This window comes from Eriocheir sinensis, chromosome 51, assembly GCF_024679095.1.
Source record: "Eriocheir sinensis breed Jianghai 21 chromosome 51, ASM2467909v1, whole genome shotgun sequence".
NCBI classification, from domain to species: Eukaryota; Metazoa; Arthropoda; class Malacostraca; order Decapoda; family Varunidae; genus Eriocheir; species Eriocheir sinensis.
The window spans coordinates 5,961,389-5,988,029 of record NC_066559.1 but is presented as its reverse complement, the minus strand read 5'-3'; the positions used below and the strand labels follow the sequence as shown (position 1 = coordinate 5,988,029).

At 42.3% G+C, this 26,641-nt stretch overlaps 1 protein-coding gene across 1 annotated transcript in view; it reads left to right on the top strand.

The window, feature by feature from the left end:
- The window catches only part of LOC126982592 (protein spire-like), a 140,259-nt gene extending 114,609 nt beyond the window's left edge, over positions 1-25,650 (top strand). Inside the window, exons 8-15 of the mRNA XM_050834766.1 lie at positions 13,044-13,138; positions 14,668-14,818; positions 16,552-16,766; positions 17,174-17,413; positions 17,764-17,889; positions 19,653-19,736; positions 20,882-21,063; positions 22,598-25,650. Of these exons, the coding sequence (XP_050690723.1) occupies positions 13,044-13,138; positions 14,668-14,818; positions 16,552-16,766; positions 17,174-17,413; positions 17,764-17,889; positions 19,653-19,736; positions 20,882-21,063; positions 22,598-22,811 (1,307 nt within the window). The 3' untranslated portion in view covers positions 22,812-25,650. The remainder of the gene's footprint in view (positions 1-13,043; positions 13,139-14,667; positions 14,819-16,551; positions 16,767-17,173; positions 17,414-17,763; positions 17,890-19,652; positions 19,737-20,881; positions 21,064-22,597) is intronic.
- The last annotated feature ends 991 nt before the right edge of the window (positions 25,651-26,641 follow it).

Sequence of the window (26,641 nt, the reverse complement as noted above, 5' to 3'; positions counted from 1 at the left end):
TGACCTGCCAGAATAGTCAGTCGGTTGAATTTTGAAGTTTATAGTAAGTGGACAACGGTGGAAAGTAAGAGTTGGCATATTAAAAAGAGTAAAGGTAAGGATTCGGGGTATGCTAAACGATATCACAAAAAGAATAATGGAGGCGTGTGAGAAGAGGGAGAGGGAAAGGAAAACAAAGTAAAGAAAAACAACGATAAATCACCAGGAAAGAACAAAAAACGAAAGGGAAGCAAATATGAAAAGGCTAAATTCTGCTTCAACGAAAAACAATATCGATTAATTGACCTGGAAATAGATAGGCATGAGTCAGAATAGCCAGCCAGTTGATTTTTAAAGTTTATAGGGAGTGGAAAACGGTGGAAAACAGGAGCTCAAACATTAAAAAAGAGGGACATTATGGATTTGTGGAGGACAGTGAACGTTGAGAGCTCCCATATCAAAAAAGACTGAAGTTATGGATTTGTGAAGAACATTGGACTTTGAGAGCTCCCGTATTGAAAAAGAATGTTGTTATTGATTTGAAGAAAACAGTGGACATTGAAAGCACAACTATTAAAAAAAACTGAAGCTATAGATTAGTAGAGAACAGTAGACTTTGAGAGCTATATTTGTTGATTCCGTACATAATAAACTATATCACAGAGAGGCGGACTGGCGGCGAGGATAATTAGTTACGCTCTCTGTGTCAGCCCACGCACCTGCCCTACACCGACGTACAGGTATACATCAGTTAATTAGAGTGTATGATGAAAAACGAGCAGGTGTGGGTGTGATGCTTTTTTTTTGTGAGTTTAGCTGTGTGATTACCGAGTCTGAAACAGTAGTAATAGTAGTAGTAGTAGTAGTAGTAGTAGTAGTAGTAGTAGTAGTAGTAGTAGTAGTAGTAGTAGTAGTAGTAGTAGTAGTAGTAGTAGCGTTGGGATTATGTTACAATGACACTGAAGGGATTAAATGCTGAAGGAGGAAGAAGAGGAGAATTAGGAGGAGGAGGAGGTAGAGAGAGAGAGAGAGAGCTAGAGAGAGATAGAGAGAGAGAGAGAGAGAGAGAGAGAGAGAGAGAGAGAGAGAGAGAATCCTTCCATACGTCACAGTAGTTCTCGGTTAAAGGTTATAGGTCAGGGTTGACGAGAGGAGGGACGGGAGGGGAAGGAGGGAGGAGGAGGAGGGAGAGATGAAGCGGGGAGAAGGGGGGGGGGGGGCTGGTAACACGTATGACCTTCTTTGACCGTAAACTCTTTTGTCTCAGGTAATTACGTCACTGGTGGATGTTGTGGGGGGATGGGGGGGAGGGAGAAGGGAAGGGGGAAGAGGGGAAATAAAAGGGGGGGAGGGCAGATATAATAATGGGAAGTGTAGTGGTGGTGGGAGGTTGTAGTAGTAGTAGTAGTAGTAGTAGTAGTAGTAGTGGTGGTGGTGGTGGTGGTAACCGTGGCCTAATTTCGTTTCGTTATGGCGCAGTATTGTTTCGACTCGGTGTGTGTGTGTGTGTGTGTGTGTGTGAGAGAGAGAGAGAGAGAGAGAGAGAGAGAGAGAGAGAGAGAGAGAGAGAGAGAGAGAGACGTGTCTTATCCACGGAAAATCACGACGCAACAACACTTCTGATAAACTTCTAATCAAAAATGAATACACCTTTTTCCTTCTCTTCTCATTTTTCATCATTATCGTCTTTTCCTTCTTCTTCTTCTTCTTCTGCTTCTTCTACTTCTTCTTCTTCTTCTTCTTCTTTATCCTTTTCTTAACCATTTTCCTTTTTCTTTTTCCCTTCTATATCCATCCAAAAAACTTTCCACTCATTTCTCTTTAATAATCCTTCTCTTCCTTCATAAAATCTCGTCAGGGCCGGGAAAAGAGGGGACTTAAGGCACTACGAGCGGCGCGGGGCACTCAGGAGGGCACTCACGGGGCTCCTACAGTGGCACGACCTCTTTAAACCAGTGTGAGGGCCCCTTGGTGTCGCTAGGTCAATACGGTGACCTTGTTTCCACTTCCATGTCACAGAGCTGTACTGTGACCTCTTCGTGTTTCTCTACCGTATCGTGTTTTGCTAGTACTGTTATCTTCCTGTCTTCCTTCCTTCCTTCTTTCGTTTCTTCCTTCGTTCCTTTTGTTCTTCTTTCCTGCCTTTCTTCCTGCTTTCTTTCCTTCCTTCTTTCCTTCCTTAATCTCGTTTGGTACTCTTTTTATAACCGTGTCAGTGCCTGTAGTATCCCTCTTTCCACCCGCCTCTGAGCCTCTCTCTCTCTCTCTCTCTCTCTCTCTCTCTCTCTCTCTCTCTTTCTGTGGTAGCTATTCATTCTAACCTCCAAACATTCTTCACTACGATCCTCCTCCTTTTTTTCTTTTCAATCCTCCTCCTCCTCCTCCTCCTCCTCCTCCTCCTCCTCCTCCTTTCTTCCCTTTCTTCTTCCTTCTTTTTCTTACCCGTATTCTCACCACTTATTAAAATTGCGTCTCGCTTTTTCCTTTCTTTTTGTGTCGCTTTCCTCCTCTCTGCTTATTCTTCTCGTTTCCTTTCCAGATGACTTGGTGTGGTGGGCTTTCTTTATGCTCTCTCTCTCTCTCTCTCTCTCTCTCTCTTTCAGGCATAGCATAAACACGTAATTAAGAGCACACGAGAGAGAGAGAGAGAGAGAGAGAGAGAGAGAGAGAGAGAGAGAGAGAGAGAGAATGTTTGGGGTGTCTCGGGTGAAGGTATTGCAATTTAAGAAGAGGAAGGAAGGAAGGGTAGGATGAGGAACTGTGTTTTAGTGAGGCAGGGGATCGAGAGGAGAGGAGGAGGCTGAGAGAGAGAGAGAGAGAGAGAGAGAGAGAGAGAGAGAGAGAGAGAGAGAGAGAGAGAGAGAGAGAGAGAGAGAGAGAGATTGTTGGGAATAGAAAACAAAAAGATAACGATGTATAATTTAGGAGGAGAAGGAAGATGGGAAGGAACTAATAAATAAGAAAATAATGAATGAGTGCCTAAGATAATAGATAAATAAATGAGTACTTAACGATAATAATAAATGAGATAATAAACGAGCAATGTAGAAGGATGTAGTACTTTAGGAGGAGACGGAGAAGGAGGAGGAGGAGAAGGAGGAGGAGGAGGAGAATGTAATAGAGGAAAGAGAAAAGGAGATAACAAATGAGCTCCACCCACAAAGGTCGACTCGAGGGGAGAGAAGTGAGGGATAAGGGAGGAGGGAGATGGGAGAGAGGAAAGGGTAAGGAAGGGGCGAGGTAGAGGGGGGCGGCGACCTTTCCCAGAACCTTCCCCTTAGACATCACAGCGAGGGGAAGATTGGACGGAGGAGGAGGAGGAGGAGAAGGAAGAGGAGGAGGAGAAGGAGGAAAGAGAGGAAGGTTATTTTTGGTTAGTGGTCTTATATAATAGTGTGTAAAAGAGAGAGAGAGAGAGAGAGAGAGATACTTGTGGTCACCTTTGGGTTAGAGAGTGAGGTAAACGTTTTGGTATTCAAGGAGAGAGAAAGAGAATGCAAACACAAGGAAAATGGAGGTAGGCCCTTTACTGTCCTTTCTCTCGCTCTGTTCCTCTCACTGTCCCTCCTACCGTGTCCTCTTCTCTCTCTCTCTCTCTCTCTCTCTCTCTCTCTCTCTTATTGTCCTTTTCATATCCCCTCCTCCTCCTCCTCCTCCTCCTCGGTCACTCACCCCAAATTTGTGACGTCACTGGTGGCCATGTTCTCTTCCGTACCCCTCCCCAAATCCTCCCCCCCCTCCTCCTCCCTCCCTCCTCTCTCCCCCCTCCTCGCCCCTCTCCTTGTTCCTTTTCCCCTCCCTAAAAATTGGTCCGAGGTGAGGCGGGCTCCTGAAGGTCGAGAGAGAGAGAGAGAGAGAGAGAGAGAGAGAGAGAGAGAGAGAGAGAGAGAGAGAGAGAGAGGAGGGGGGGGGGTAGGGGGATTATTAAAGATGTGGACGAACGCAAGAGACGAGCAAAGAAAACGTGAATATTATATGATGGGGCAGACCAAGCGACACCCTGATGGACAGCCAGGCAGACAGACAGAGAGAGGCGGTCATTCAAATACAATAGAAAGAGTAAAAATAAGAGAATGAGGAAAGGATATCGACAAAGAAAGACTTACCAGGAAACAGACAAGTAGACATAGAAACACAGACACAGGCAGTAAGTAGAAACAAAGAGCTGATTAAATAAATAAAAAATGGAATATAAAAAGCGAGACACAAATTCAAAATAGATACGAAGTTAGATGAATATAATAGCAAAATAGTGAGGGAGAGTTAGACAGAAATTCACAGCTTTTAGCCCACTTCACTATCACGGTAACAAGACGTATACAGACAGACACAGACAGACAATGAGAAACAACCTAAAAAAAAAAAGACAAAAAAAGTAAAATAGAAAGAGAGACAGACAAACTCACAGCTCTAACCCCACTTCACTTTCTATTTAAGGTAAGACGACGCACAGACAGACAACAGAAACGAAAAAAAGTTCAGTAAATAAAACAAAGTAGAATAGAAAGAGCGAGAGACAGACAAATTCATCGCTCTAAACCCACTTCACGTTCTACTTATGCTTACACGATGCACAGACACAAACAGACGATATAAACAAGTTAAACAAATATAAAAAAAGTAAAACAGAGAGCGCGAGAGACAGACAGATTCTAAGCCCACTTCACGTTCTATTTAAGGCAACGCGCCCCTCGATCACACCGCAGTCAAGAGTCCCGAGCAGTATCGATTCCTTATAAAAACCGAGCAGGTATGTGTCAGGTGTGTCGTGCTGAAGCCTCGTCAAGAACACACCTACGCACATACCTGAGAACACACACACACACGTACACACACACACACACCTTGACGTGTCTTTCCCACATTATCAACCTTGCCACTGAGGGGAGAGCCGTGTTTACTTTTTTTTGTCCGTCTTCTCCTTAATTTACGCGTTCTTTCTCACCTTAAGCACCTCGTCGTTAAAGAGAAAGGCGTATCTTGCTTCAGTTTTTAGCGTTGTGTCGTTTGGTTTGTTCCGTAATTGGCGCAGTCCTCACATTAATTAAACACCTTATCGCATACTTAAAAGGAGAATGTCGGGTGTCGTATTTCAGTATTGAGTGCGTCGTATATAACTAATAACACCCCATAATTGACGCCCCTTTTCTCGCATTTTGATTCTTACTATTGTGAAACCAGATTAGCGAGATCGTTTTTGCGTTGGATAACATATGAGAGGAGGAGATAAGTGTTGGAACTGTGTGGCAGAGCGGCGGGGAGGAAGGGAACCGCGGGAGCCAACGCAGAAACGATCTCGCTAATCTGGCTTCACTGCAGTCAGAAAATGTCGTATCTTATCTGTGTGTTGTGTGTGTTTAGGTTGTTGGGGTTTTAAGCACCGGCATTACTTTTATCTGTTAACATTCGCAGAACATTGTGGCTGCAGGTGATTCATATTCTTACTCTGTCTTCCATGTAGGTTATTACTTTTATCTGGTAACATTCGCAAATCACTGTGAGTGCGGGAAAACTATATACACATTCTCAAGCCTGTCTTCCATGTAGGTTATTAGCCAGATTTGAATGCCGTATTTTTTTTTTACAACAAAGGAGACAGCTCAAGGGCACAAAAAAGGAAACAATAATATAAAAAAAAGCCCGCTACCCGCTGCTCCTAAAAATAATCCAAAGAGGTGCACAGAGGTTGCACACTTATCTGGTAAAACTCTTCCTCCTCCTCAGGTATACACACTTATCTGGCAACATTTCTACTACATACGTACTCGTCCTTCGCGTGCTCGTGTAGCAGTGTGAAATGCAAGGAAGTTATGCGTACAGTCGAGCTTCTCTTCTGTGTAGGTTATATTCTGGCACACAAGCGTCTGTTATTACCTGGATTCTAGGAAAACCTCGGACTGTTTCTCGCATTCACACGCCACGTTATTGCCGCGGAAGTAAAACGTGTGCGTATCTTTTTTCATTTGTAGGTCAGCGTTTAGAGAAGCAAGTAAAGAAAGATTTTATGTACTCTTCGTTTCTGTAGGTCATTGTTTTAAGAGTAGAGGGTGAAGGACATGCTTTTATATGTCCTGTGAATAAAGGTTATGTTTGCTCTTCTTTTCCGTAGGTCGTCGATTTAAGAGTAGAGAGTGAAGGGTATGGTTTGATTTGTCCAGTAAATAATGAAAGATTTTGTTCGCTCTTCTTTTTTGTAGGTCATTGTTTTAAAAGTAGAGAGTGAAGGGTATGTTTTGTGTCCAGTGAATAGAAAGATTTTTGTTCGCTCTTTTCTGTGCAGGTTACTGTTTTAAGAGTAGAGAGTGAAGGACATGTTTTATTTCCTCAACGAATTCATTGTAGACCAGAAAAACAATGATTTGCACGTATTTATTTATCCTGGGCACACATACCTTGGCAATAGTGGAAAGTAAAAGCATTAGCAAGTTTTTTTTATCGTTTATAGGTCATTGTCAAGAGGATGAAGCTTCCACGAATTTCTCCTCCGTAGCTTATCTTGATCGCAGCCCATCTCAATCGCGGAACATAATGATCAACTTTTTTTTATTCTTTTTGTAGGTCATTGTCAGGAGTAAAATAAATTAAAAGATTTGTGCGTACATTTCCGGTTTGTATATTTCTAAAGTTCATTGTTTAGCTAAGAACAATGCATTTATACGTGTTTCTTGCATCCAGGTCATTGTGAAAAGTGGGAAATAGTTTTATACTCATTTTCATCTTGTCTTAATTAGGAGAAACTAAAAGATTTGTGCAAATCTATCTGCTACATATTTCTCGCGGATTTACACTTGTTGCTCCATTGCAGGTTATTGTTAGCAGTGGAAAATCAATAAAATTAGATACTTCTCTCTTGTAGGTCATTGCTAAGAGGGGAAACTAAACAATATGTACCAATAAATCCACAACATTTCTTGCGAGAGTCTAGTGCAAACTCGTGTCCTACCCTCATACACCCTGACCGATACAAAGCGTGAGATACTGTCCCCCCTGCCGTAACTAATGCCCCGCCACTGCCAGGCATTAGACACACAACACACTCCCTCCCCGGAACACGCACGCACGCCCCGCCGCTGTGAATTAGGCCCGCCGTGTTCCTCAATCTTTTCTCACCGCTCCCCAGTTTACCTTAAGATATCACCCTCGCGACTAACTTGAAGCCCCAGTTTACCTTAAGACATCACCCTCGCGACCAACTTGAAGCCCCAGTTTACTTTCAGACATTACCCTCGCGACCCAGTTTGAGAAGAGTGATAGTAATAAAAGCTACGTATCTCCCGCATACTGGTATTTAGTTACTCCTTCGTGAAAATGTGTCGCCCCAAGTACTACCATCACGACCCGATTTGAGAATTCTTGACAGTACTATAAGTCTTCCAAATATGTCGAGGTCGGTCTGGCGCAGGCTCCCTCGGGTCCTTTCCTCCCCTCTGCTCTGCCACACCGTCCCAACACCTATCTCTTCCTCTCATATGTAAGCTATAGGTAACATATGAGAGGAAGCAAAAGGTGTTGGGACTGTGGTGAGCAGAGAGAAATGACCTGGGAGCCAACGCCAAAACGGACTCGACAATTTGGTTTCACTATAAAAGCTGTATACCTCACGGATTCTAGTGTTTAGTTATCTGTGCGAGAAAGTAAGTGTTGGTCCAAGTTATAATAGTCAATATCGGGTGTATAAATAACGCCTGATATTTTGAACGTCGGATTACTCTTCATAGACAATAATGTGGCTGAGTTTTCCATCTTAACCCGTTTCTCAAGGCGTGGTTTGTTGGCTTTGTTGATTTTTTATATATCTTTTTACGAGTGAGTTTGCAATATGTCGAGGTAGCCCCGTTCCAAAAATGAAATTAAGAAGCCAAACTAGCCACGTAAGTGTTAATAGATACTAACACGGCGTTAAAAAATATCTGACGTGTCTGTCCAAGTAGTAGTAGTAGTAGTAGTAGTAGTAGTAGTAGTAGCAGTAGTAATAGTAGTAGTCGATCTTCGGACTCAGGACAAGAGAGGACGCGACCTGTACCCCGACATCCTGGAATTAAAGTCAAGTCACGGGTGGTGTTGACTAATTTCCCGCCTGCCTCCAAATTCCTGACCTACTTACTCAAATTTAAAGTAGAACGCCCGTGTTAGCTAGGGTGGCGCCGCTAAGCTGATGACGCGCCTCGAGTGGTTGTTCTTTTACTAAGCTCTTGTTCTGCCTCGTTGCTAATATCCTGCCTGTACTCTATTCTCCTGATGTTCTTCTACTAAGCTGAGTTAAAGCAGAAAGTTTAGTGAGTGTTGCGCCGCTAAGCTGAAGGAGTGGCAGCAGCTTGTGTTCTTTTACTAAGCCAATGTTCTTCCTCATTGCTAATATCCTGCCAAGCTGAGTTAAAGCAGAAAGTTTAGTGAGTGTTGCGCCGCTAAGCTGAAGGAGTGGCAGCAGCTTGTGTTCTTTTACTAAGCCAATGTTCTTCCTCATTGCTAATATCCTGCCTGTACTCTGTTCTCCTGATGTTCTTCCAATAAGCTGAGTTAAAGCAGAAAGTTTAGTGTGTTGCGCCGCTAAGCTGAAGGAGTGGCAGCAGCTGATGTTCTTTTACTAAGCCAATGTTCTTCCTCGTTGCTAATATTCTACCTTTACACTAGTCTCCTAATGTCCTTCCACAAAGCTAATTTAAAGTAGAACGTCCGTGTTAATGATTCGCGCCGCTAAACTGATGATGTCGATGATGATGATGTTGATGTACTAAGCTCATGTTCTTTCTCGTTGCTAATATCCTACCTGTGTACCTCCTGATGTTCTTCCATAAAGCTGAGGTTCCAGTTTTAGCCATTCGCGGGTGGTGGGGCGGAATGAACACCTTTTTTCGTGAACTATATCGAGCGTTCTATTATTGTGGTCCGGTTGGATATATTTTTTTTTTTCACGGCGGTATTAATGCAACGTTGCCATCGGTGTAAAAGTTATATTCAGTAAACCTCAGCATCCAATTAACTCCGATACCAGCCTCGTTGTTTCGTGGCCTAAAAAATGTTTGATTAGAGAGAGACAGACAGACAGAGACGGACAGGCAGCCAGGCAGACAAATCCATATTGGTTGTGAAATGATATAATAGATGTGCCAGCCGTGTGTGTGTGTGTGTGTGTGTGTGTGTGTGTGTGTGAGAGAGAGAGAGAGAGAGAGAGAGAGAGAGAGAGAGAGAGAGAGAGAGAGAGAGAGAGAGAATACCCGAAAAATACCAAAAAAAAAGGAAAAAAAAAAGGCCTTGCAGTGATTGTAACATTATTTCCCGCCGTGTTTTACTTTCCCTCTGATTGAGGCGGAGAGGAAATCAGGAAGGATTGTCTGTTTGTCTGTCGCTGCGGACGTGGCTGTGCTGACGTGATGAACCTGTGGGAGGAGGGGGGGAGGGCGAGTGAGGGGAGGAGGCGAAGGAAAGAGGGAAGGAGAGGGCGAAAGAGAAGTGAGAAGAGAAGGGAAGAGAGTGGTTTAGGGTGAAGGGTGAAAAGAGGAGAGGAGGGAGGAGGGAGCGGGAGAGGGGCTAGGCAAGTGAGCTGTAGGTAGGAGGCGAAGGGAAGGGGTGAGGAGAGGGTGAGGCGTGAGGCGGGAGGAGAGAAGAGAGTGGTTTAGGATGAGTAACGAAAAGAGAAGAGGAAGAAGGAAGGAGCGGGAGAGGGGCGAAGCGGGAGAGAGGTAGGAGGCAAAAGAAAGGGGGAGAGGAGAGAAAGAGAGAGAAGGGGAAATAGAAAGAAGAGTGAAGAGAGTGAATTTAGAGTGAGTGGCGAAGACAGGAGAGGCTGAGGGGAAAGGGGAACTAGGAAGGGGAAGAGGAAGGTTTATGGTGAGGGATGAATAGAGGAAGGGAATGAAAGGGAAAGGGGTGATGGGGAGGAGTGAGGAGAGGTGGGGAGGAGGGGGACGAGACTATTTATGGCATGGAGGTTTACAGTGTTGATAGGAAGGGAAGAGTGAAGGGAGGCGTGGAGGAAAGTGAGGAGTGGTATAGATTGGATAGAGAGAGAGAGAGAGAGAGAGAGAGAGAGAGAGAGAGAGAGAGAGAGAGAGAGAGAGAGAGAGAGAGAGAGAGAGAAAATTGGGACGGGACGAGGCACATAGCTTTAGTTTTTACATCTCTTTGTGTTCTTGTCTTTTATGGGAGCGTATATTTACATGCCATTTTGTGTCTTTTTTTTTTACAGTAAAGGAAGCAGCTCAAGGGCGAAAATAAATAAAAACAAAAAAAGCCCGTAAATGATAACAAAAAAAAGGTCTGCTCTCTTTATTTTTATTTCTGTATTTAGAGATTTAACTAATGATTTTTTTTTTTCCCTTGCCTTGCCGCCTCCCACGTCCAGGGCTTGAGAGTTTTCGTTTGTGTGTTTGTTTTGTGATTAATTAATATCAATGTGCACCTGAGGCCATCGTAATTAAGCTTCATATTTTGCTGTTCTTTATTTTGGGGGGCGCAGTGGCTTTGTTGAATCATAAGTGAATAAGTGGGGCGTCTCTCTCTCTCTCTCTCTCTCTCTCTCTCGATAGCAAATTAATATATAGCATGTGTGTCATTATGGATGTATTCATAAGCCTGTTTCTTTTCTCTTTAATGAATGGGGGTAGGTTGTGTTTCATCCTCTATTTTTTTTCAAACCGGTTTATTTCAGTGAATCCGCATAGATCGCGCGTTTCTTTACATATATATCTTCAAACCAATTAAGTTTTCTCTCTTAAATTGATCGCCGTAAAGCATATATTTCACTGTATATTAGATTATTACCTTCTTTCTTGCTTCCTTGAGCAGCAAAGTTCGTGGGTTTTTATGATTTATTTGTCTCGTAGCGAAAAAACAGTATTACCCAATCTCCGCCATGCTCGTAAAGCCTTCACTGCCTTTATTGCACCTTATAGCCCATCTCTCTGTCATACCTCCATCTTCATCTCCCCGCACATCCCCGCTCAGCCCTTCAGCCCCCAACCCAAGCCCTCAAACCTTTCACCCCCTCTGCCTCTCCATTTCCTCCGTCCCTCAACCCCTGTCTCCTTTAACACCTCACCCCATCATCCTTTCGCATATCACCCCCTTAGCCCATCAACCCCTTAACCCTATCTACCCCTCACTCCATCACTCTCTTAGTCCATCAACCCTCTCCATCCCGCACCCTATCATCCATGCATCATTTCACCCCGTCGGCAGTCAACCCCTAACACCCTCTTCCCCTCACCCCACCATTCCTGCAGTATCTCCCCATTAGCCCTCTCTACCCCTCATCTCATCACCCCTGCAGTATCTCCCCTTTTTAACCCCTCTCTACCCCTCTACCCCTCACCTCAGCACCCCTGCAGTATCTCCCCTTTTTAACCCCCTCTACCCCTCATCTCATCACCCCTGCAGCATCTCCCCTTTTTAAGCCCCCTGTACCCCTCACCTCATCACCCCTGCAGCATCTCACCTCCTTAGCCCATTCACCTCCTAGCCCTCCGTGTATCTTCGTGCAGAGCAAAGTGGGGCAGCGTGGGCCTTGCAAGGTGATCGGCTTCCTGAGGTGCTTGGATGCGCGTGATGCCCCTCCACACGCACGTATCGGTTATCTTGTGTTGGCTTTCACCGCCGCACGGAAAATGCATCAAATGGTCAATACGTTATGGATTTTTAGCGTTTTTTTTATTTATTTTCGTGATGTTTTCTTATGTAGGTTACGTCCCCGTCTCCTGTTCTTGCCCGATTAGCTGTATTAGTAAGTCGATGTGTCCTGTGTTCGGTGCTTTTTTTTTGTGTGTGTGTGGGGGGGGGGGGGGTAGGGGATACTGGGTGCGGTGTTCACTTTTTTTTTGTCAATTGCCTCTCTCGCAGCAGGATCTTTGTGTGTTTTTATTTGCATGTGTTTGTTAGGCCCTAACACCGTCCCCTTTACCTTAAAACAACAAGAATATCAACATCAACACCAACACAACCAACACCAACACCACCACCACCACCAACAACAGCGAGTGTCACCCCATGCTTGCTGCCTCGCGCACTGGGCCTGCCGTCTGCCTTCCTTATAGACAGACTCGCAAGAAAAAGCCTTATCGCCGCGCCGCACCACGCACGGCCCTGATTTATGCTGGAAGCTCCTTAAGTCGGGCCCGGCGCGCGTGTGTATTGGAAAACAAGACTCAAAGATTTTCGGGGGAGCAAATTATGTTGTCTATTTTTTTTCGCAAGATGAGAAACCTGTGCGTGGAAACATTTTTTCCCTTTAAGTAATTTCACATGAGTGACACGGAATAAAATTTTCTCTGCGCTCAACTTTTGTCATTTTATGAGATGCAGCGAGGCGGTGTTATGCCTCCTGGCAGCTCTAATTAGGGAAAGGGAGGAGGAAGAGGAGGAGGAGGAGGTGATGATGCTGGTTCTGGTGGTGGTGGCTTGTTTTTCCATCATATATATATATATATATATATATATATATATATATATATATATATATATATATATATATATATATAGAGAGAGAGAGAGAGAGAGAGAGAGAGAGAGAGAGAGAGAGAGAGAGAGAGAGAGAGAGAGAGAGAGAGAGAGAGTTTATCATTTGTATTACATGTACTTTTCTTTGCTCTGTCATTTTGCTATTGTTTCATGGTCTATTTCACTGTGTGCCATGATGCCATGCTGGGTGAAAGAGATTGTGATCATATTCCAAGGCGGCGGGTGCAATGTGTGTGGGGTCAAAGATGGTGTAGCGAGGGGATAGTGAGGGTGGAGGAGTGCGAGTAATGTGTCGGAAGGCCCGGCGAGGCAACACAATACTTGGTGGGCGAGACACGCATACAGGGAAACATTTGTGGTGAGTGAGGAAGGTGTTGTGGTGTGTGTGTGTGTGTGTGTGTGTGTGTGTGTGTGTGTGTGTGTGTGTGTGAGTGGGTGGAGGAGTAAGATATTAGGTAACCAGACTCTCACAATCCCTGCATTTATGAGTGAGCCAGATGTGGTGTGTGTCAGTGTTTTTCTTTGCCTGTTTGTGGTAAGGTGTTTGGTTGCTTTTTGTGCCTGTGTGTGTGGTTAGCTGTGTGGTAACCCTTCCCTCTCTTCTTCTGCAGTGGTGGAGACCCGCGGGGCACCCATGGGCCTGGACCAGACGCCCAAGCCCCAGCGGAAGCTCATCCAGGCGCCCAGGTTCAACATTTCGGCAGAGGTAAGTCGTTGTGGTTTTGTTCATCGTTGTTTCAAAGGTCAGGTGGCCTACTACCAAGGTTATGATGGCTTAGAACGGGGGATAAATGTAAACTCCCCAAAAAAGTAGTATTTGTGTTAGTAATCCCGTAAAATCGTCCTTAAAGTTCATGAAAGGCGTTTGACTTTTACATGATTATAAATGTCACCCCCTTTTTATTTTTGTTCCTTCAGAAGTTTATTATTGACTGATTTATTAACTTACAATTGTGGATCATTAATGTTGTTTATGTTCGCGTTGCTACCGTGGAAAAGTTACTTTTTTGCTTTGTTTTCCGTACTTAAAACTAATGGATCTTCGTTTCTTAGGAGAGCTTTTTAATGCTGTTTAGATGGGTTGTCCTTTATGTAATATCGATAAGATGTAACAGGCTTTTTTGAAACTTTGCATTTTTTTCTTAAATGTCAAGTGAAGTCAGGGATTGGTTTGTTAGTGGATTCATACTTATCATTTTATCTTTGCACGTGTTTTGATTGTAAGTTGGCGAGAACCTGAAATACATGTACCTTATTTTTCTCTACTTCAAAGGGTTTTTTTTCTGGTTCCCTGCATGCGGTCAAACTTTAATAATATTTTTCTCCTATGTTGTTTTTTCTCTCTGTCGACTTGGTTATATCTGGGGCAATAATATTTTCCTGGCGCTTCCTCTTCGTGACGTTTCTGTGTCAAGCGTCACCATACAGGCTGCGGGACACCTTCCTGACTCCACTTACCTGTTTTCCTTACACAATCCTTCTTATCATCCTGCGCTACACACTCCCCTTACTCCTCCTACTCCTCCTCCTTCTCCTCTTCCTCCTCCTCCTCCTCCTCCTACTCCTGTCACATTTCCTCTACCTCCTCCTTTCTAATCTTTCAACTCATACTCCTTCTGCCATGCCTCATCTCGCAGTTCTATTCTTCCTTTCCCGCTCTTACTCCTCTTCCTTTTCCGTAATATCTCCTCCTCACAATCACCTCATTTTTCTTCACTTCCTCTTCCTCCTATTCTTTCCCGTCCCCGTCTAGCTCATCCTTGATTCACTCTTTGCCTCACTCTTTCAACTCGTACTTCTCTCATGCTTCATCTCGCAGTCCTCTTTTCCTTTCCTCCTCTTCCTTTCCTCCATATGTCTCCTCCTCACGATCACCTCATTTTCTTTCTCCTCCTCCTCTTTCTCTTCTTTCACATTCTCTTCTATCTCCTTCCCACGCTCCGTCTTGCGTTTCTTTTCACACCTCCTCCTCTTCCACCCCCTCGATATCCGATCACCTCTCTTCTTTTTCTTTCTCCCTGTCTTCTTTTTCGTCCCTCTCTAGCGTCTCCTTCCCAACCTCCATCTTACACTTTTTTTTCACACTTCCTCCTCTTCCTTGCCCCCGATATCTCATCATTACCTCACTCTCTACCTCCTCCTCCTCCTCTTCCTTCTTCTCTTCTTTCTCGTCCTTCTTTAGCTCCTTCCCATCCTCCACCACACACTTCACCTCACAACTTTTTTCTCCCACAGGATGAAGACGAGGACGATCTTAGTGACATCCCGCCGTCCAGTCCCCGCCTCGGCTACTCCTCCGTGGTGGGCACCGTTCGCAGCCCCAGCAACTCGGGTTCACCGTCTCAGAGTCCCCAGTCACCCCTCACCTCGCCCTTGTCACGGATGGGTAAGTTCCATAATATTATACCTATCGGGCTACTATACGACTCATTTTCCAAGACCACAGAGATTATTAACCGGGTTTTCATGGGTGATTTTCCCGTTCAAGGCGCAGAAGTCGTGTTAAACTATCACTAGGATCACAAAATGGTCCACGAAAAGCCCAGCAGTTTCCATGAGAGGTTTTTCAAGCAGGCGAACTGACGTGCCGAAAGGTTTAAAAATACGAGCTTAAGTCTTCTCGGTAGTATTTCCTGATTAAGAAAGGAGTATCAAAAGCTTAGTTACCAGATAGACATATACTCCAAAAAAGAGCAAAATTATCGAAAAATGTCGCGGTACCTCAATGAACTTACCTGAAAATAGTCATGAGGATAAAATTTATGTAACTATGAAAAAAAAAAAAGTTGTCGCTGGGTGGCAATAAAAGCTATCTAGTCTAGTTGTTACGCCGCTAGATTGCCAGCCCTGATCAAAACTCTTCTGGTTCTAAATGTAATCGTTCTTTTCTTGCGTCATCTAGTGTTTCGCCATAAGAAGGGCATGTTGCAATTATTTTATTTCTAAATGATTGTTTACCCCGAGGTCTATCCCCTTAACCGTAAATAAAAGCGAAGAGGATCCTGATTAGCCAGTTTTTTTCCGGGGTTAAGAAGGTTAGTCCCGTCGCTGGTGCCCCAAGACCTGTTGCTCGTGGTTTGTGTAGCGGTTCAGGATTCAGTGTCAGGACCTTTTTTTCTTTTTATTCCGTTTGTGGTTTATCACTCTTGGCATCTAGCTCAGCATTTCTCGTTCATTTATATTCACCGGTAATAAAAGTTGTTGTTTTTTTTGCTTAGTTTTTGCTTTAGTTCTTTTTTTTTCGTCATATTGTTGGTCGAATATTTTTACTTGTTATCCATTTTTTTCTGTCTACTCTGTGTACCCGATGTTATGATTAGCCATTTGCTAGACCAGTGACAGCCGGCGTAGTGCAGTTTTCAAAAGTTTATTACATTTGAAACAAAACATGACATTATCCTTTTTTCTTCATTTAATTCGAAGAAAACTCGTGCATTATCTACCTCTGACGCACGTGACGCCCCCTAGGGGCCTAGGCCGCCACGGTGCCAGCCTTAGCAGCGCCACGATGAGTTATGCTCCGTTGCTATTTTTAACGAGTTGATCGATCACCCAATGAGTGACCTTTCACCTGTGTATTTTAGGAACTCGTGTACGACAATTTTACGACGTGCCATTTACGCATCGTGAACTACTGTAGGTTAATCTGTTTTCGCGGTTTATGTGAACAACGCGTTTACATCAGTTATAGAAGTGACGCCATACAGAAAAGCAAGGGTGGAGAGATGAAAAATAGAACCTTTGCTGGAACAGGATTAGTACACTAAGGTCAAATAGGGAGGTGGAGGACGCTGGGAAAAGCCTTTGTCCTGCAGTGGATTTAAAGTAAGGCTAAAGTTGTTGATCTTTATGGTGCCAATGACGTGTTTTTACCTTCGACGAGGGAGTGAGAAGTTGGGAACACATATGTGGCAACTATTTGTGAACATTTTGATGGGGGTGGGAATTATAGATGCTTCAAAATATCCATAAAAACCTTTACTGACACGTCCCTTTCATGCAGTTAGCCAGCTATAGGAGCACATTACTCATTAGTTTATTTCTAGATTGCATTAAAATTATGTATAAAACTGTTTGATTACAGTATAGATCACTAACGAACGTGTCTCTTTGACGCAGCCTACGACTTAGCCAACTACGGAAACACAGGCACGCCGGAGCGCCGCCACTCCATCACGCTGTGCGAGACGCCCTCCCTCAACAACCACTCCTCGGCCTCGCTCAGCCCGCCCACCTCGCTGCCGCAGTCCCGCAACACCACGGCGCCCAGCTCCCCCGCGCACCAGGACTTCCTCCCGTCCACCTCGCAGACGCAGAGGGACTTCCTGTCTTCGGTGAGTGTTGATGGTGATGTTGGTGTAGTAATTTGAGCTTATTTCTCGTTTAGATCTTGATAGTCACATTTTGTTTTTTGTATACTGCTTATTTTTATATGTCTATCATAGGCTTGTTTACTTTGTTTACTTTTCTTTTAAATTTATCGATACATATTTTTTTCTGCTTCATTTTGTTTGAGTATTTTCGCTAGTCAAATAATAATGTATTCTTTAGATTTTTGTATGTTTCTTGAGGGGAGAAGTTTGATTTTTATTAGCTATCATTTATTCTACACACACACACACACACACACACACACACACACACACTGTTTTTATTCTGTTCATGATTTTTCAGTCTCTTCATTTTATTATTAGCATTTCTCGTTTATCGCTGTCTTCTAATCCCGTGGACATGTCTCCAGGCCCACTTCTCTGCCCGCCTGGACTGCCTGGCGCTGACCCTGGAGGAGGTGGTGCACATCCGCAACGTGCTGACCAAGGCTGACCTGGAGGCGCTGCCCCTCGACCTCACCATCAAGGAGGACATGGCCAAGGGAAAGATCTGCTTCCTCTGCATGAAGACTCGCTTTGGCTTCTTCGGCCCGCGAGGCACCAACTGTAGGCTGTGCAAGAGGACGGTCTGCAAAAAGTGCATCACCAAGGTATTTTACTATTATTGTTATTACTACTTTTATTATCTTTCCTTTATATTGATTGTCTAATGTTTCGTGGTCTTCAGTGTCTCAGGCAAATGAATTCCCTATGCCATTTTTTTCAGCTATTATATCTTACCAGATGTCAAAAGATAAAACAAATTTGAAAAGTATCCGTGGAAATCATCATAAAGCACCGAGTTGAAAGCTTGTAACATTGTCTATTTCCACGTTGATTTATGTATAACTTAATTTACCTATCAAAACATCTATATATCATTCTAATTTCATCTACCCTAATCTATGACTTTGCGTCCCCATCACCTGGCTGTCCAGTAACACCGCCCTTGCTCCCACAGATGCGAATACCCACCGAACACTTCTCCAACATCCCCGTGCAGATGTTGACGCCACAGGCCTTGTCCCCGCGTGAGGACGAGGACGATGTTGTCTCTCTGCCCCGCTCCATCCTCTCCAGACTTACGGTAAGGCTTAGCTCCACTCCCAGGCCTCCCTCTCCTTGTCTTTCCTCCTCCCGTGATTCCCGCACAAGATGAAAAGAAAAAAATCGACTATACAGGTCTCTCTCTCTCTCTCTCTCTCTCTCTCTCTTTGTGTGTGTATGGATATGTGTATGTCAGTCAGTTTGTCTGTCTCTCTGTCTAAATGTAGGCAAGTAGTAAGCAAGTTTTGAGAGTAACTAAGAAAAGTAATACCAAAATTTAGTAAGGTGATGTGCATTTTAAGTACTGCAAAAGTAATATTGTTTTTGTTCATCTCCCTGGAAGGAGGAAGAAAACTTTTAAACTTAGCAAGTAGTATCATAAGTATTGAAGCGAGACAGAAGTTACAGCCAGTTGTTGAATACAGACTATGATGAATAAATTCAGTAATTTGAAAAGTTGGGTGAAGTCTCTTATTATAACTCAGTGATGTATTTACCTTTACCTATTTACCTATTTGTGACATACGGGAAGAGAGCTATCCTCACGCTGTCCCGTCTTTCTGAAAGAGTGAATGTTGTTCCACTTGTATGGCATGTTCATACTCCAGTGTCTGAAACTGTGTACATATTATGTAAAAAAAATACTTCCTCCATAGGCCGCAGGCTAGGCTTAAGCCATTCATCTCAGTTTGATCACAGATACACTCCTTGCTGCATCTGTCTGCTCCTTGTTCCTTGTATTCGTCTGTTCTACTATTAATTATATTTGGGTCTTTTTGTATGTGAATTGAGTCATACTGTTTACAGTTTATTCCAAGATAAACTTAAGAATGAATAAATAATCCTTTTCTTCAGGTGTATTTTTAAAAAATTTTTGTATGTGTGTGTTTCTAGTGTCGTGTTGATAGAACATTGTAGGGACTGTGGTGAATTTCCCTGTTTTAATGTATGTGTGTGTTGAGCACATACGTGTCTGAGCTGAGCACGTACGTTCCTGAGTTGAGCACGTACGTTCCTGAGCTGAGCACGTACGTTCCTGAGTTGAGCACGTACGTTCCTGAGTTGAGCACGTACGTTCCTGAGTTGAGCACGTACGTTCCTGAGTTGAGCACGTACGTTCCTGAGTTCAGTACGTACATAGGGGAGGCGGTGGCTGAGTCGACAGAGTGACGGCGCCGCGTTCAGGAGGACGCGAGTTCAATCCCCGCCCGGTGCCACCAAGCTGGGATTTTTCAGCTGCCACTGAGTGGCTTAAAACTACCCACATGCTGTCCAGAAGACCACCTATCAACCCAGACTCTAGATTCTAGGATTAAAGATGAGCTCCGGGAGGGCAGCATGAGCCAATGCAAGATGGCGCCACTATAAACACTCGCCTGCGCCAGAATGGGCTGGGCTGACCATCAGGCCCCACTGGGAAGAAGCCTTGGGCTGACCATCAGGCCCCACTGGGAAGAAGCCTACCGTTGCAATATTCCGTGATGTAAAAAAAAAAAAAAAATAGTTCTGTGGTTTGTGAGACTATTTTATTTGCTTTCTTCAAATCTTAGTGAAATTCTGCCAAATTTATATCCTTCTCATTTGTGAATGATTTAGACTGCAGCAAGCTAGTCCACTTGCCCCTGTAAACTACCCATGAATATGCATATTTAGTCTTAGTCAGTAAAATGGCAACATGACTTAGAGCCTAAGAGTGTCTAGTACTTTAGTAATAAATGAACAGGTGAGCCCAGTCACTTTTTAAGCCCAGGGGAAATAACTCTTAGCAGAACCTGTAGAGTAAAGGGTTAACTTTCTTTACAGTTTAACATCTCAGAACACATCGCTAAGCGTTCTCAGGTAAAAGAACCTGAGGAGCAAAACTCAAGTGGTACCAACCCTTCCAAGGTACAATGCACAAGGCCCAGCCGTTTTAAGCTATGAGACACAATCTGGCTTGTGCCCTCCCATAGGCAGAGCAACAAATAATTTTTTGTTCCCATTGCTTTCTTGAGGCTTTTCATTGATGCTTCCTACAGTACACAGCTACTGTAGAGCGTTCACTTGTTGATGCTCACTCCAACCCTTGCCACACCACACCCCAGACTGAAAGACAGGCCATGACCCCTCCAGCAACACTATTTTATACAATTTTTGTTTTGAAGTGTTTTATGGTATTGAAGCTTTCAGTGTGATTGCCACATCATGAGTGTGTTTTAATTTTCTTGAAATGCCCAGGTAACATTTTTGTTTGTAAAATTGTTTTATTTTACTCTTTTGCATGTTTGGCATAGTTTTGTATTTTTTTTTATATATCTTAGGCATGACATCCAAACCTGACTCCGCATGTAGGTAATGGAGTGTGACCACCAGTGTGTGCTCATGGCATTACTCGTGTGGCAGCTAGTCTGCTCCTGTGTGCGTGTGCATGTTGCTTCAAGTGCTGGCAAGATGCCTTTGATTTTACACTAAACCTTCATTTGAACACTAGCAGCTCTTCAGTGCCCCAGTAGTTTGTAAATTACTTTAAAAAATCAAAATAATCATACCTTGTTAATGTTACCTCTTACATTTATTTTGTTCCTAAATTAAGATAAAAAAAAGCAAAATGTATATACAAAAAATTATATACGTATGTGGTGTTCCAATTCAGAAAAAATGGTAAAAAATGTAATGCATGAAAGTATTATAAAAAACTTTATTTTTTTATCTAGCCAATGCATCAGATATTTAAATTATGACTTCTGTAAAGATGTGATGCAGTACTTTGAACAGATTATGACAGCAGTCATATATCCATTGCATGTCAGGATTTTTATTAAAAGTGTCATGAAAAATGTATACAGTACACTTTCCTATTAAAAAGGCATTACCTCTCATTTCAACTTTGTAGTATGTATAGTGTGTGTGCGTGTGTGTGTGTTACTTAGATCTTCAAGCATTGGAAGAATTAGTCTCTGTTTGGAATGGAGTTTCCTCCTCATGAATAGTTTGGCATTTATGGGTTTTTATTATACCCTACTTTAGTGACTGACTGTTCCCTTGCCTTCCAGGAGCTGCCTCTACCAGGAAGCAGCACTGCGAGCATGAGCAGCAACACAGCAGACCGCCGAGGCAGCATTACTGGGAGTGTGGGCTCAGCTCCCTCATCACCAGCCACCTCACGGGCATCTGATGGGCCCTCGTCCTTGCCAGCCCAGCCTCCAGCACCCTACGTCAATGAGGCCATCAAGAAGTATGTAGCTGAGGAACCTTATCTTTTTGACTCTGCCTGTTGTTGCATTCTTTAATGGCTTTTCCAGTCTGTTGTTCCTAGCATGATTAATTTAAACTTGATTTTTTCCTTGTTTTGCAATGCTTTTTGTGTTTGCTTAATGTTCTTTATTGCTTGAAATTTTTATGATGCATACTGCTTATGTCTCTTGTGGTTTTGCTTTAGTTTTAATAAAGCCAGTTTATTGTTCACACTGCATGCACTGCTCCTTCACAACTGCTTGGCTTCTGCTTTGTTTGGTGGTGGTTGTGTCTGCTTGGCTGCTCCAGAGGGCCCCGTGATTTATCTCGACGCAATGCCATTGGCCGCTCTCGAACCATTGGCCGCAGGGGTGGCCGATACTATGCAAAGTGGCTGTCCAGAAAGTTAGTAGTGGTCCCTGCGTATGTGTGTGTGTGTGTGTGTGTGTGTGTGTGCACATACATGTATGTTCACAATGTTACACATCTTTGTAGCTGTAGTATGTGGGCATAAGCTTAAGTTTGTATTGCCAGTTCTGTTTTCTTATGTTTAAAAAGTCTTACAAAGAACTCGTATCTTTTTGTCTGTGATAATTTTCTTTAATTTCCTTTTCTTTTTTTACAATTATTATTATTAATATTATTATTATTATTATTATTATTGTTATTTCCTTTTCCTTTTTTACTATTATCATTATTGTTATTATTTTTATTATTATTATTATTATTATTATTATTATTATTATTATTATTATGCAATTGGGTGTAATATCAGTTCCCTGATTCTAGTTCTTTTGAAATATGGCAAATATTACTCGAGGGCCTGTTTATGACTCAGTTTAACAATTGTACACTAACAGACAGTGTTCACAATGACCAAATTAGTGTACTTCACTTCAGTGGCATTTCATGTGATTAAGACACTGAATAAACACTAAACTGGGTAGTGAAGTACATAGTAACCCACCTGAACCCAATTGATAATGCTGTCATTTACATCTATTTTGTGTTCTTTTCATGCTTCTCTTCTCTGTTGCTTTACTCACCTATAAAGCATGATACACTGAGTTATTCAGATTTTCATTCCTTTCTACTCTTGTAAATATGCTTCCTACTACTTGCATGTTTACCATGTTAACACTGGAACAATCCGTCGTCCTTTCACGGTACATGACCTCTAAGTTTGGCTTGATCTGTCCTTCAAGACGACCTCCACTGGTGCGTGCGAAGACCCTTGCTATTAGTGAGTGCAGGGCTCATGAGGAGCGACTAGAGGAGTGAGTACAGCATGTTCTTATTTTGATGCTGTTGCAGCGCATGGCTTCTTAACATTTTGCTAACTTCTGCACTAACCCCTACTATTCTTACATGCATAATATTCATGTGTTTCATTACATCTGTTGTAAAACTAAACATGATTATATGTATAGCTTTACTGAGTTATTAAAGGTCATGATTTCCATCTTATACAATTCTTTTCAATATAAAGTATCACAAGATGTAGGATGTTCACAAAACTCACCTTCCAACACCAGGAAGCAGAAGCAGAGGTCCCGCACCACCCCGCAGCCAACAATGGAGGAGCATCTGCGTGGGGAGTTGATGTTCGTGTGTGGGGACTGCAAGGCCATGGTGCTGCACATCCTCGCCTCCATCAAGATCCGTCGAGAGCAGCAGGCGACGAATTCAACACCCCATGAATCCCCACGACACCACCTGCACCTCAACCTGAACCCTGTGTACCACTAGGCAACACCAGCCAACACCTCATCGAGCTGAAGTGCTTCCTTGTGGACACCCAATCATGGTTCGGGACAAAATGAGATGTTATGTTACATGTGTGTTCTCAAACACCAAAAAAGATTACGTAGGAATTTATATATTTTTTTAGATATATAAATCCCTTACTTCTAGTAATAGGATTAATGTAGCTTCAGACTTTTCTTGATTGCAAAGTTCTATTGAGCAAGAAACATAATCATTACTTGAAAAAGGAAAATACTAATGTACTTACCCAAATATAATATATATATACACATATATTGCCATCTGAATTAGGAATCAAATATAATAATTCACTCTGTCTTTCATTTCATAGTTGATTGGCTGACCCTGCACTTCAGCAACAAAAACTGAAGACAATGCCAAGCTTTATAAGAACAGAACTTAAAATAATGATATGTTAATTAATAAGCTGCAAAAATTATTTTTTTACAGTAATGTAGAAAACTGTGATTTCACATTTCTTTTTAGTTTACATTACCTTTGGGACTCCTAAAATTCATTTTGATAAGACTTAAGAAGATATATTTTTGAAATTCACATGATGAATAAAAGATGAAGAAATTTTAATGTTAGACCTACTGAAGCATATTTATTTATATTCTAAAGTCCTTTTTTCATGATTCAAGAACTTTCTTCCTATTAAAGATAGTAAAAGATATTTCAGTGTATAACTATAATGCCAAAGGCAATCTGTGTGAAAAGGACATGTGTGACATCCTTAGCTGTGTGCTAGAGGTTCTCCAACCTCTGTCCTGTACTCCAGTAAACTAGTGGTTTCTTTGATGTTTCAAGCCTATATATTTCTCTTCTTTGATGTTGACAATATTATTCACAGTTGGCATTTTACAACTTTAGTGAAAAATCCCTATGGATTAGTTACTAAATGTTCATCTTGCAGATATCTGAAGTACTCCTAATTGTTGAATGAATTCTGTGTGAGTGGGTCAAGCCACTCTCCTGTACAATAGCAAGCAACCATGGCGTCATATTGAGGCTGGCTGGTGCTTTGACTACTACCTGTATTCTTGGTCACATGGAAAATTAGTCCAGCATGTAAAGAGTCAAGTGATATGATATCCAAGTGCATAATTTTTTCTTGTGAACTGTAGGCTGATTGCATTAGGAGTTGCAGCTGCACTCCCTGTCAGCCCTGCTGCCTCCGGTGGCCGGCAGAGAGGTGCAGACTGCAACCAGTTTCCTGTATGGTGTGTGACAGTGTGAGCATGTAGTTTTCATTTTGAACTTTTGTACATATTATATATACACATATATTTTTCTCCTGTATATAAATAGATCTTTCCTTTTTGTTTAAAATAGAATAATTCTGACACCTTCACAATATCATTCCTGCCCTTTAATTTTAATCATGGTATAGTCAGTTGTATAGTTTGGCTTTGTTTCAATGTAACTTTTGTTTTAACTTTAATAAGAGGTACAAGTGTGAGGTGGTCTCATAACTCCTTTTTGTAATTTTCAAGATGTTAAGAGTTTGCCATAGTTTCCTCCCACCATTTGTGTATGTCCTTGGCTGGCCATCAGCTACCTTGATGAGGGCCAAGCTTTTCCTGTTACCGTTGCACAAACTTGATCATTTAAAATTAAGCTAAAATTTAGTTGTTTTATTTGCAAATTCCAATTGACCAGAAGGACATTCATGTCAATCAAGGACTTTTGATATAGGAAAATAGTCTACAAATGAGTGATATTTAGGCTTTATGAATAATTTTCTTGCAAGTTCACAAAAATACAATTTGGTATTTCTATATTGATTGTATGTTTCATGGTAAACTTATGTTTTCATTGTCTGATACACATTGCTATTCATAGTCCAGTAATATGAGGTGTTGTCTGCAAGTATTTTAGACATTTCAGAATGAGGGTCACTGGTCTCAATGTCTTGTTTCTGTTTCTCATTTATAACATCCTAAAACTTGAATACTATAAAAAAAAGTAATAAGAACATAATTTTTCTCATTGGTATTGAAAAATTATGCAGTCATGAAAATCGTTTAATTAAATAGATTAGAATGAGAAATCCAAGTGAAGTGAATGTAGGCAAAGAGAGTGTAATCCATTGAGAAGTGGTTCAGTGACCCAGGACCCTTTCAGGAGTGGCCAGTCTGTTGCTGCAGTTATTAATCATATTATTGTGAGCTTTGTGGCGCCAAAATAGGGTGAGAAGACTCATACCGATAATGTGCTGTGCTTTGTGTCATGGGGGTGTTGAGAGGAGTGGGACTTTACAACCTGATGTGAAGCTTGTTATGTATTTAGGCATTTGATTATATTATTTATTTCGTCTAACAGGCTTAGCTGAATATTTGCCAAATCTAAGTTGAAATTTACAATATAGTTGTCAGTGACACAATGCAGTATGAAGCTGCTCATCAAAACAAAGGCCAACCATTCTGAATGCTTCTTCTGAAAGCAGGATGCTGAAGATTTACAGCAGTATTGTCGTTGCCTTTTAACTTTCACCACGGCAAGGGAAAGATTCCTGTCATGTACATATCAAAATGTGACTTTTTAGCAGATATAAGATATTAAATTTCTGACTCTGTTTGTCCTTCAGTTATCAGCTTAATTCAGTTCCATTCATTTGTGAGAACTTGTCTCACTACTAATTATTTGCCGTACAATGGTGAGCAGTATTGTGGAGTGTGATGGAGGGGTGGGCAGGCTGCCAGCAGCCTCACATGCCCAGCTGGAAAGTGTACAAAGTGTCTGAGTTAAGAATTTAGTCAGTGTATATACATAGAGATTGGTTCGAAGATCATTATACTATTAAAGTGTTGTCACCTAATTTGATTTTTATTTGCATATTCCTTAGTGACATTTTTTTCATCAAAGTTCTATGTGCATAACCTTCAAGTCTAGTGAGCAAAGCCAAACCCTTTTGGTTGAAATAATATTATGTTTTTACAGCACATTTTGGTGGTAATGCTTAAAGTTTGTGGGCCAGACTTGTTCCCATGATGCTTTAATTGTGCCCACTAATCTGCCAATTAAGGCTTCATTTCCATAAAGTGGTCACAGCACGATTTTTACTTATTTATTTATTTTCTTATAGAGACCACCCAAATTGTCTCTGCCTGGCTGTAAAATCAAACCATGATAAACATCTTGATTGTGTACTTACCTAGCACAGAACAAGTATTGCCGGTCACGTCAGAGGTAGGAGAAAATTATAGCTGTTTATGTTAGGGGTAATGCAAAGGTAAAGTTGTGGGCATACTTTAGAGCTGCGCGTGGCCCTGGTGCTCACCTCCGTCGCACTAGCTCTTGAACCTGTGGTGGGATCCAGAAAGGCTTAGTGCGTAGTTTTAGGCCCTTAGTGCGTAGTTTTGGGAACCTTGCGATCCACAAAGCTCGCGCAGTAATAACTACCAACTAATCGATGACGTCACCGGGTTAGCGCGCGATCCACAAAGCTTTTCGTCGCGCTGTGTGACCCTTAATTTATTGTTAAATAACTACCTCGGAGGTGTAGTAAACACTAACAATATTATCATATTTACGTATAATTGCTTATAAATCGCATATTTCAACTTGAAATATAACTTTGCGTGTAGGAGAAGCCCATTTCTTTGTAAAGTGATGAGATATACACACTTTGAGAGGCATAATGATAAGTGTGGGCGGAGGATTGCCAGACCTCCCTCCTTCATCTTCCTACCTCCTCATCCATTCATCCATCCATCTCTACATTTGTCCCTCCGTGGAGGGACCATAGATCTTTGTCGGGTGATAGGCCATGAGTTGGGCTGCAGATATGGCAAGACAGTCTTAACTTT